The sequence below is a fragment of the Lonchura striata genome, chromosome 6 (assembly GCF_050655825.1).
Source record: "Lonchura striata isolate lonStrDom1 chromosome 6, ASM5065582v1, whole genome shotgun sequence".
In the NCBI taxonomy this organism is placed as follows: Eukaryota; Metazoa; Chordata; class Aves; order Passeriformes; family Estrildidae; genus Lonchura; species Lonchura striata.
The window spans coordinates 33,694,977-33,707,311 of record NC_140708.1 but is presented as its reverse complement, the minus strand read 5'-3'; the positions used below and the strand labels follow the sequence as shown (position 1 = coordinate 33,707,311).

The window sequence follows — 12,335 nt, the reverse complement described above, 5'->3', positions numbered from 1 at the left end:
GCAAAAAAATAAGGTTTTTTCATGGAGGTGCCTGAGGTCTACAAATCTCATTACTGTCATTTCTTTTCAATCTCTTAAATTTAATAATATTTATTTTTAAAGGACAAAACAAACGTTGACACACATATCCAAAATAGCCTATATATAATTGTGTTCAAAGTATGAACTTCTCTACTCACTGTAACCTAAAAAAATATTTAATTATTATACAGATACAAAAAAATATTCTTTTAAATATTGATATTTCTGTTTTAAAGTGTGATTATTTTCTAATGCAAAAAACTAACAAATAGAATTAAATTTATTGATCCAGAGTATCTTTAAGACACAGTTTTAGGGAGTATTTTCAACTTGGTCTACAATATTTAAAATTTATATTCCAGCTTAAAGTATTGCATTCGAACTTATGTTGTCTGAGAGAAAAAGAATCAAAAAAACCCACACCAATGTTCTTTAATAGCTGGCAGGAAGAATAAATGGTTTAGGCCTCAAGATATGTCAACATCTGTAATATAATATGTAATTGACTATTTTGTTCTGTAAAACATACCTTGCAGATGCAAACCATATAAGGTAAGAAAGACAGATTAGCAGAGAAAATAAACATTCCTTTATTAGGTAAATTATGCCTTAAAGAGACTCTAAAATAAAGTTGTTGTGCATGTTGTAAAATAAAATGCTAAGAAACAAGGCCAAAAATCAGAAGAGAGGTTATAAGTATGTTCAGACATCTGCCTTTATGTAGAAATTCAAGTTTGAAGTAGGGATGATTTTAGAAACAACAGACAAATGGATCCAATTGTCTGACATGGAGCAGGTACGTGCAAAAATCACAAAAGCTAAACAGAACACTAAAATAGTGTTCTCCAACATCCCATCTGTTTTTATGATGATTAAAATTACTATTGAACTTGATATTGGTATAGTAAAATTGGCACAGCTCACTGAGGGATTTCTGCACATGGATAATAAGCATTCTCATCCCTTCAGGTCCTTCACTAAGACTATCAAAACTGCAATGCTTCTGAGTAAATTTGCCACAGGCACCTTTTCTACAACATAAAGAACATAGAAGACAACACAGCCTCCTTTTATGACACTGTGGAGAGCAGCTGTGTCTCATGTCCCTGGGAGGCATACTGGCTAAACCACTCAGAATGTCCCAGGGAATAGTGCTGTTTACACTATTTGCATTTCTCCACCACAAATTCTGTCTTTAAAGCATTGACACAATTACTATTCCTTTCATTCACATGTGATGAGATACAGAGGATAACCCCGTGGCTTGGTCAGTCTCTCTAAGCCAGATGTAAGGAATCAGCTTTTAGTAGACTTTGTGTCCTTGTGGACAAAGTAAGAGAAGACCAGTAAGGCATTTTATTTTTCAGTCAAAATATCAATGTGCTCAATTTTGGAAAATCTCCAGAAACTTATTTTTTCCAAGGAAATGAAATCATCATATAACATGTAATCAGCATTTCAATATGTAGTATTAAAAATACAAGTACTCACAGTAGCATGTTCCCCTAAGTGGATTTCCAAGATACCTATTTTCAGAGTCACAGCTGCAGGGGAAAAAAAAACAAAACCAAACATTCCCATTAAACACAGTACAGCTTTAATAAAAACACAGCTAGAATATTTATTCAAATAGCATGAGTTTCAGTACTAGCAGCACAAATACATGCAAATAAGTATTCAATATAGTTCTTAATGAGGGTGTGCTACTTTCTGGAGGCATCTCTCTGTCACATAAGAAACCCAGAGTGACCAGGCTCTTGAAAAAAGAGCTTCAATCACCTGCCAGAAGTCAGTGCCTACTGCAGGACTCAGGGCAGGAATTCTGGGCTCTCTGCACTCTAATGAGCAAAGGAGAGCCAGGCAGTGGATCTCCTTATCCCTGTCCCCCTGTCACAGCTGATTCCCTCCCTGGTTTAGATCAGCAGCATCTCATCCATGAACTTCAGTGGCAATTGCTCCTCTTCACTGACCACCCAGGGCACCAGGTGAAATTCAAGCTGAATATGATGTACTGATGCTGCTGACAAGGCGTGTACATGATAAGGGCTGGAGAAATAACTTTCTTATTGAATAAGATTAAGATATATAGCTATTTTCAGAGACATGAAATATCCTACAGAAGTTCAGTTCAAATTCAGTTACATAACATTACTCTAAAAATGCCAAATATCTTACTAGAAAATGATTAATCTGCTTTAGGTTTCCTTGGCTGTTTCACGGAAGTCTCCAGCAAGATTACAGTTTTCTCTTAAATATACTGAAAGATTCACAAAACAAAGAGAAAGCTAATCACTGCCTATTACATTTCATACAAATATTTTCCCTGAGGTAATCTGAATCATTTAGTATCTTGGACTATCTTTTCATTACTTTGTTCTAACAAACTTAATTTGGAAGGAGATACTTTTGCTGTTACTTTATTTGTGATTGGTATTAAAAATACATTCTAACTTGCATGTCATATCATTTAACAAGACTTTAAAATATTTTGATGTTTGTATTTCTGCTGGCGTCCTCAATAGTTTCTAAATAGTGATTCCTAACATACTCATTTTTATTAAAAAATAAGCAGAGAATCTCCTTGATCCTTCATTACAATATCATAAAGAAAATAATCAGCAGTAGCACTAAAATCAAAAAGTAGAAAGATGTTCTGGACTCTGCCCTTGCACATTCCTGATCCCAGTTAGCATGAGAACTCTTTGCAGGGTAAACTATACAGAAATTTAACACTTTTTTAATATAATAATTGTATTAATTAATCTCCAAGAAAACAAACCTCCTCTATGCTTCAAGTCTAACTGCAGAACACAATTTATGGTCTTGTTCACAAAGACACACTCAGCCTACAGTCCTTTCCACAGAATTTATAATTTGGAAGAGAGAATTAAGAATTTAGAAGAGAGTCTGATCCTGAAGTAACTCTCTTGCATGTACTTGGAAAGGAGAAAATCTCTCAAATAGTAACATTGGTCTGCCTGAAAAGGTTTTTTTCTAAACATGACAAACATTCTACAAAGAACAGCTTGCTACTGAGACAATAAAAAATATATTCATGTCTGAAAGTGCCTTTAGGTTTGGATTTCTGAAAGAGAGCTACAGGAAAGGGACCATTTTTAAATCAAGGGTTTTAAATAATTCACTTTTCTTTATGTAAGATTGCCACGTAAATGAGACAGTGTATCATGTAGCAAATGTTAATAACATTGGAAGAGGACTATTTTTCCTCTTGAATTGTTTCAAATGCAAAGTAGATTAAATGTAGCCAGTATTTAGAATATTCTGGGGGTTTATACCTGAAGGGAAGAAAAATATATAAAATAACTCTGTATTTAGAGTCTGATGATGAAGGCAAGAAACTTCCCCTGCTGCTCACTGCTAATGGCACTGACCTGTGTATGACATGGAAGAGCAATATCTAACTCCCAACAACAATAACTTTTCCATGGGGAGAAAATAAACAAATTCCTCTCTGAACTCTTGCCCAGTCACAGCACTCACCTGTGGTGCTTTGACCCTGAGAAAAAGGTCTGGATTTTTTTTTTAATCTCGAAAATCTTAATGAAAAAAGACAGCTGTTTCCATACAGCTTCCCTTCTCCATTCAGCTGCCCTTCTAATCAGATGCAACCATCTCCTGTGGATCAATAAATGCCAGAACCCAGGGATTTCCAGCATCATGTATACCTTCCTTGCATTTTTATTTCTATTTATATCACAGAAAAAAACAGGAACACGAATACATGATATAAAAATATCTATAAACTCCATCTAAGCTAAGACAGACTTCGTAACTTACAAGAACATACAAAGGAATGGTTAACACAAAAATTACTAGGTTCTAAATATGTTGCAACATACAAGTATTCATTCAAATCTAAATAATTACCAAGTCCCTGACAATTAAGAGATGTGACCTTCAAACATCTTGAAAACAAAATGGCATTGCAATTTTACAGCCCTTTCATGTGTGATGGAATGATACAATATGCACAATAAAAAAAAGGAACAGTGAACTACACCACAGCAAAGTATTTTGATGTATTATCATAGATATTAAACTCTCTGTGCTGGGAGCCTCGTGGAAGTACTGAAGGAGGGAATGATTTGGGGCAGGAGAGAGCCGTGGTGGGGGCTATCCCAGAGAAGCTCCCAGCCTGCCAGGAGCAGACACAGCTCTGCCTGGGCACCACGGGATGCGAGGGAGGAGGAACATCTCCATGGGCAGCACCTGTACAGAGGGAAAATCCAGGTTCATCCAGTGCTGCAGGCACACAGGAACCCCAGTAACTGAAGAGGCATGAGATTTACCTGTTACCTCTGTAATCTGTGCTCTTTTTATGCCCTCTCATGAAAACAGCTGGTTTATTACACCATTTGTAGCCAGGCCTTTCATGCAGAACATTTCCATAATGTATATCAGGAATAACATGAGGTGGAGTTTTTGCTAGTTAGGGAAGCCTGTTTTAATTTAAATGGAAGATACTACTTAAACACTTGGTTTTCAGTGGAGGGAAAAAATGAAACTAATAGGATTAAGAATATATCTGAAATTATTCACACGAGCATGTATGCTGGGTTTCGATTAAATTTAGTTTTGCCTTTAATCCTCTCCTATTTTATTAGCATACATATTGCTCTGCATTAGTCACTGATTATGGTTCCAATTACAAAATTTCCTATTCACTGAATTGTTTCCTTATGAGCTTTACTCATTGTAGTAATTTTGGTACCTTTTCCAAAAGCCAGCACACATTGGACCATATGTGAAGCATAATATATGCCTCATATCTGAGAAATGGGAGCTACACTCATTATTTTATGTGCCATAGGGCCATGATCATTTGCTTTAAGTGGTCATAATGAATGAGCAGTTCCACTCTGGCAGGACTCCAAAGACACAGCTCCCATTTACAAGGACAAATGGAGGAAGGCTCCTATTAGGTTATGTACAAGTTCTATGGTTTGTTCCAATGCGAAAGGATTCAATTCATCAAGCTCACTGACCTCTGGATGGCCTGCTATTAGCACTTATTTCTCAACTTCTCCCTCAATAATCCTTTCAAAACTGAACCACTTTCTTTCACTTCCTTTTATCTCCCTGGATTTTCTAGAAGTTCAAAATAGAAGTTATTGACAAATGCATTCAAAAAACAATTGTTTTCATGCTTCTGACAAAGATAATGTCTCACTTTCTCTTTAAATACAATAAATATATGTAAATGAGTACATGCTTACACTAAGACTGACAGATTTGGGGTTTTTTTAATGAATGAAAGGCTTCTTTGTAAGACAGAGTTTACAAACAACCTTTTGTTGCAGCTTAGCAATGTTTATGTCATTGTGCTCTGTACCTTGCAGAGGAATACATATATTTATATGCCTAATTTTATTGTTCTTACTGGTATGGCCCTTAAGGAAGAGTAAATCTTCAAGCTTCTCACCTGAGGAAAACTATCAATATAACACCAACCTAGATCAACAGCTTTCTAGACAAGTGATGTGATCATGTGGAAACCTTCCTGTAACAGTTCATTTAACCTTCCATGGTGAAGGCAGAAGTTTCTGCAGTTCTGCTGCTGCCACTAATTGTTAAATCTTTCCTTTCAATTAAAAGTGAAGCAAAGTAAGATTAACAGGGGGAAACCAACCTAAGCACAATTGGACTTCCCTTTAGCTGAGTTTGTTTTTAATACCAAATTCTCACAGAAGGGCACTCCAACAGACAATATTATTTTATTCAGCTGGTTCCTTGCTGACACAGTTTTATCTAGTTATGGCCCAGACCGAGGCTTGTCAACTATACAGTTACAGCATATTATATAATACAGATATTTATGACCCTTACCTCATATTTTGTCCTTGCAAATTAACAGACCACTTCCACAGTGTCTGGGGAAGAGCTGTCACCCGGCTGATCTATAGCTGGTCATAAACAGGTTTGGGATTTTGCCCAGGTTCCCAGCATTGTGTCTACAAGAGGTTCACAATAAATTAAGACTGTCTGCTTCAGCAGAGTATTCCTAGTCCCAGACTGATTACTTGCCCCAGCTTTTGATTGAGTCAGAACAGCTTCCAGGACTACTGCTCATCTCTGTCCTAGCCTTTCCTCCTCTTTCTGCCCAATGGTCTTGCTGCTGCTTCTCCATCACTGATCTGCTTCTGACCCCTTTGTCCCCACTTCCTAATCTTGCCCAGCTGGCTCTTGGTTTTATCCTGCTTTCCTGGTTCCACAGTGGCATGATACTATGGGGGTTTTGAATAGTGAAATAGTATTTACATAACAAAAATCTGGTTATTTGGACACCTCGCAACTGAAGTTCAAACAGTGTTTGTAAGGCTAAATCTAAGACTTCTCTAGTCCCATGGTAAACCTGTGGTATCAGAAGTGGATATGAAGAATTACTCCATACTACTGTGTATAACTACATCCTCAGCATTGAAAATATGTCCATGCTGTTGCCTGCAGCTTTTGCAGGTAATTATGAGGCAGTTGATGAACATTTAGTTCAGATTCACACACAGGTTTTTATGCTGGTGATCTCTTCTTGGAAGTCATCCTACTCTTACAGTACATTTCCAGCAATGAGAAAATAAGCTGAGGTATGTGCTTAACTACAGTCAATAGATGTAACTGGCTGTAATTCATAACATTTTGGAAGTGATGCCACAGAAAGTGCTGATTTTCAGCTCAAGAGTGGTGACTCATGGGTGAAAGCAAGAACCCAAGACCAGCTGAGGCTGTAACTGCTCCAGAGCAGTGAGTGACTGATACCTGAAAGCCCAATTCACACTTAGATGTGGCCAAGACTTAGGTCTTGCTTTAGGCCTGCCTGGCATCCATACCTCTGACACAGAAATGCCCAACAACACCACATCAACCACATCTTCTGACCATCCACACGGCCAGCAGCAAGGAAAGTGAGGGACCATACAACCAGCACCTACAATACAGCAGCCAGTGTCATGTTTTGGGAGTTCAAACATGTTTAAAAGATTCAGAAACAGCATCATCCTTCTATAGAAGTGCTAAGATTTAGATGCAATAGTTGAGCTCAGATGACATATTTAATGATAAAGAGGCATTATAAGCAATGTTAATGACTGGTTTGTGATTTTCAGAGACTAGGCTCATTTGCTAATTATGATTGCATTTTTTTTATCCTGCAATATAATCTTTATTTTGCTGAAGTGAAATGTGTGAAATAGACAAACTTCATAATCCATAAATGAAAATTTATCCCTCTTACAGATAAAGGTCTGCTTCTTGACTGCATTGACATTGTACTCTGTACTCCATTGTCCCAAAGCTATCCATTAATACTGCAGTATATTCAGATAGACAGACCTCTCAGATCTTTGGTTCTAATGTAAAAATTGGACACTTTCACTTCTCACACTGCCAAGATCCTTCCAGTCATGAGTAACTTCAGATATAAAGAATTATCAGCCTACCTCTTAAGATAATGATAACCTAAAAGGGTAAAAGGTACTGGGATTTATGCTTCCAGTTAGAACTTTTTAATAATGTGGGGAAATGATTTATTTGTTTTTTTTTTTCCTGTAAGTGCACATAACAAAGTCTTGAGACAATGACTTTTCTGTAGATCAATTTGTCTCCTCCTCACATAATTCATGAAAAAGGCCTAGGCCAGCAATACTTTTTTTTTTTTTAATCTAGGCTGATCTCACTAAAAGAAAAAACTAATTCTAATGTCATCAGAAAGTTTTGCATTTCCAGATTCTTCATGATATTCAAATCCTTTTTCCCTGCAAGATCAAGAATAATTATTATTCTAGAGTTCTTATATGCTCTTTGAAGTAATAATATTTCACATCACAAAATCCATTGCACTCCAGGACGAAATAAGTTTGCAATGAGGTGTCACTTAACATATAATTATATAATTAAGAGAATATATATAATTATAAAATTAAGACAAAATAAAAGTTAATATGTAAAATAAGAGTTTTCTAATAAAGTCTGGATTCTATTTAGTTCTTGTATACAAGAATAAAGTGACCTACAACCGTCATTTGGAATAGCTGGATAGTTCCCTGTTAATCTTAATGAATCAGGCACAAAATGGATTTTATATGCAAATTATTTGATGCTGCTTACTCTGAATCTCATGTCCATGGCCTTACCCTTTACCTCTGGCACTCCTTTCTCTACAAATGGCCATGTTTTTGGCAGTGATGAATAAACTTGAATACATGCAAAAAGGTGAACTTGGAAAAGTAGACTTCCCTCTTATCAGTTACTGTTCCCTCAAAGTCAGGGAAGAGAAATACCCACATTTCTTCTCTCACATTTTGATCTAACCAGACACTTCAGACATTACTCTAGCCCTTAAAAAGTAAATGTTAGAATATCCCATAACTCAAAATAAGAGGCTCTGTTTACACTGAACTGAACCACAATTCTGAGAAATATTAGTATGGGTTTCTCAACTACTTCTTTCTTTTTAGAGGGAAGAACTAGGTAAGATGCAATGGTAAAATAACCATTAAAGCTTACTACTGCTTGAACTGAAATGCAGCTCCTCCCAAATGTTTACTTTTCAAAAACCAGTGAATAGTTCACAAAAATCAGACATGTTTAATCCTTTCAGAAGATAAATGTTGGATAAATGTGTTAAATGTTAACTTAATATCAACAATAGAATAGTCAGAGAATTATAGACTGGTTTGGAAGGGATCTTAAAGACCATATGAAACAAATACATGCAAGCCACTGTGCACTGGAACAGGAGATATTCCAGAACCATCTGGACACAATCCTGTCCACGTGCTCTGGGATGGCTCCATTCTGTGATTCTGTGATCAGCTATTCACTGTCTGTTCTGGCACCTTCCAAGAGTATTTGTGTATTGCTCTAGTTTAGAAACCATTTCTCAAAAAGAGCAGGAGAGGCAGCATGTCAGGACATTAAATATTTTAACAGGCCCTGACAGTCAGAGCAAATGCATCATAAATGGCTTCATCAAGTACACCACATGAAAAAGAAATATATATACACACACTAAATCCCAAGTGGTTTACTGTATTTTCATTAGGTATTACTGAATTGTAAAATTTTACTATTACTGTGTTTGTAATAAGTATATTTAACTTTTAAACAGTTTATGGCTTGTTTTTAAAAAATGTGCATTATAACATTTCTCTTTTATTATTGTTGAACTTAATCTATGGTTTAGAATAAAACCTATTTTACTACTGTTTAATTTAATCTATGGTCAGTCTCTGAGGGAAATTATTGCAAAGAACTACTCAGTTCCAATCTCAGTGCAGAAAGATCAGTGCTGTGGTATTACAGAGTGCTGCTGAGTTTTCAGCTGTTTGCATTTGATCTTCCTTGCATTCATTTCACTTTGTTTTCAAGATTCTGGGACGGGTTTTGTTTGTTTGTTTTTGTTGTGTTGGCGATTTTTAACAAAATTACTATTTATATAAGACTATAATTTCAAGGCAATTTAAGGAAAAGGCAATTTCAGAAATATGTATTTCAGGATGCCATACAGACACTGTAATTTCCAGAAAATGGTACAAAGACAGGCAAGTTACTTTTTGTCTTTCTACTTCAAATTACATATGGTAACTTTGGTCATTTTCTTGTCATTTAAGACTACAATTTAGCACAATATGGCAATTAATATTTCCAAAAATATGGGAAATTCTGACTAAGCCAAGATAAAAATGACAACTCAGAAGCAAAGCATATCACACATTTTGGAGTGGACATTGCAGCTCCACGATGGCCAAATGTTGCTCACACGTGGATGTTCCTGAATACTAAATGCAAAATGAAGACAAAGAAAGGTATGAATAAATCAGTGTCATGGCTTTCTCTAGGCTGTCAGCCATACAGTATTAGGGAACAGTCATATTATCTGAATTACTGCTCTACTTGCAACAACTTCTAGAGTGCTAATGACAAGTTATAATATAAACATGATGTACAAATACCACAGATGTTTATGTATAATACATACGGCAATTGGCAAGCGACCACCCTCGCCCGTAAGAAGCCAAAACTCTCGCCCTTACATTTTCAAGTAACTTTCATTATTCCTGGATGACTTAGGTGTTCCTGATGAGATATTCAGAACTTTTACTTCCCATATGTGTTTCCTATAGCATCAACAGAAATTTCCAGAGAATCACTGGAAAGCAAACATGGAGACATCAGTTTCCAGACTTGTAGCTTCCTTCTTGACCTGCAGGCCTTTAATACCATATTTTTGTCCATCAGATCATTCCAATATCTATACATCTATCCAGTATGTTGTTCTGATAAGTTCTCTTCCTGCCTGAAAGAACTTTCTTTACCCCACCCTTGCATACATAGCAATCTATCAAATCCATGTGTTATTGCCTACCATCATTCCGTTACAGGCATTATCTGGCCTTTTTTTAAGTCCTTTTAATATCTAGGATATCAATTCCATCTTTTATTTGACTTTATTGGAAAGTGATATCAATCCAAGAGACAGAGAAATATCAATTAAGAATAGAACACAGAAAAATGTCTGGGTGGCTGGAGAAAGGATCTAGTCAGATACACACATCTGCTTTTCCCTGGCCTCTTGCCTATGAAGAGCCCAAATCCCTATTAGCCCATTACAGCACATAACCTCATGAATTTCCTGGAACAGAGATGATACTGATACTTCTTTATGAAGTGCCAAAGAAGTGTAAATAAGTGTTTCTGTCTGTGGTGCAGCAACAATACTGTAGCTGTCAACACTTCCAGTCTTGGCCAGCTCTGCTGAACAAGTTACTGGACACTTAAGAAGAAAACTTAAAGGAATGGCTGTAAAAGGGGAAAAAGTTGACCAAAATGAGACTAGAGCCTTATGGCAGGGGACTTTGAAGTATTTCTTGACAGGAGTTTTGCTCTGTCAGCCCTGATCCTTTCAGACTATGTTGATATGGAGTTTGATGGGCAGGCTGCACAGGACTGCCATGGAAAGCAGTGCATGCTCCTGTGTGAATACAGCATTGAACAGAGTCTTTAAGTAATCCCAAAGACTTTCCAAAGGGCAATTCACAGAACACAGCATTTTTCAAATGCACAAAGTCTTATCCTAAACAATGTCAGAACAAGAAGAGAAAATAAATTTTTTAGCTACTGTAAGAGCTCTGGTGATACTACTCGCGGTGGAGGAGAGAAATCTGGATTCCAGCTGGGAGTGATGGGGAAATCAAACTCTGACACTCTAAAAGTGATTATATCACTCCATCCCATGTGCCTCAAAGACTCAATCCCTCTGCAAAGAGGCCATAAGACAGCAGCTTTAGTGGGACTTCTGATCAGTAATCGATCTTCTGTATTCTGCAAGCATCACACTTGATGCTTGAACTAGTTATTGCTAGAATTACCGCAGACATATGTATTACACTGGGTGCAATCAGTCTAGAGGAAAAAATGTTCTTTCTTTGCTTTATGGGCTATAACAAGGGTGACAAAACTATTGAATTATTTTTGTAATTAACATGCTTTGAAATACAATTTAGCACCTTTCTGTATGTATTCTGAGGAGACCAAGACATGTCTTCTTAATTTTTAAAAGACTGCAGTGCAAAATATGTAGGTATTAAAAAAATATTTCCATTACTGAAAAATGAAATGGAATAATAACAGCCAGGTAATCTGCCAGAACACAGTCCTAAAAAACCCAATCTGGTCACTTAAAATATGAAAAACTATACCCAAAGGGCCATGCAAAAAAAAAAAAAAACAGACACTCTTAGAGTTGAAAAATCGGAGAGCTGACTACTTCTTAACTCAATACACTAATAAAAATAACAGATTTTGATAGTCCCTTAGATAGTCTTAGGATCAAAGACTAACTAGTTATGTGGCCAACTACCTCCCAATCACACTGTGTAATAACAAAGAAAAAAGTGCTTAGAAAGAAAAGAAGACTGAATGATTTCTGGCATGCCCAGGACTGATGAAGGTGGGTAGACTAAGGGGGAAAAAAATCCTGATTACAAAGTCATGAAATTTACTAAACCAGGATCTTTTTTGACGTCAGAGAGAAATAAAGAGAATGCAGGAGGCATAAAAAAATCCTGTTTATTAATCTAAACATACAGTAGAGGTGGGATATTACTGATGCAGAGATTATGTGGGAACAGTTACGGCATAATCCCTTCACAAGTCTCTATTTCACCAGCCTTGAGCATTTCTATTTTCTATCCATCATTTTCTGACTGTCTGTTGGTTTGCTTCTTAACTCAAGCCTGCATAGGATAATAGGCTACAATTACATTAACCGCCTTTCATCTCAGTTTGAATTAAATTTG

General features: G+C 36.4%; 1 protein-coding gene across 4 annotated transcripts in view; it reads right to left on the bottom strand.

The window, feature by feature from the left end:
• ATRNL1 (attractin like 1) overlaps positions 1-12,335 on the bottom strand; it is a 430,566-nt gene that overhangs the window by 271,921 nt on the left and 146,310 nt on the right. For all 4 annotated transcript variants that reach the window (XM_021537269.4, XM_021537270.4, XM_021537271.4 and 1 more), the window contains exon 21: positions 1,513-1,565. In XM_021537269.4, coding sequence (XP_021392944.1) covers positions 1,513-1,565 — 53 coding nt within the window. The remainder of the gene's footprint in view (positions 1-1,512; positions 1,566-12,335) is intronic.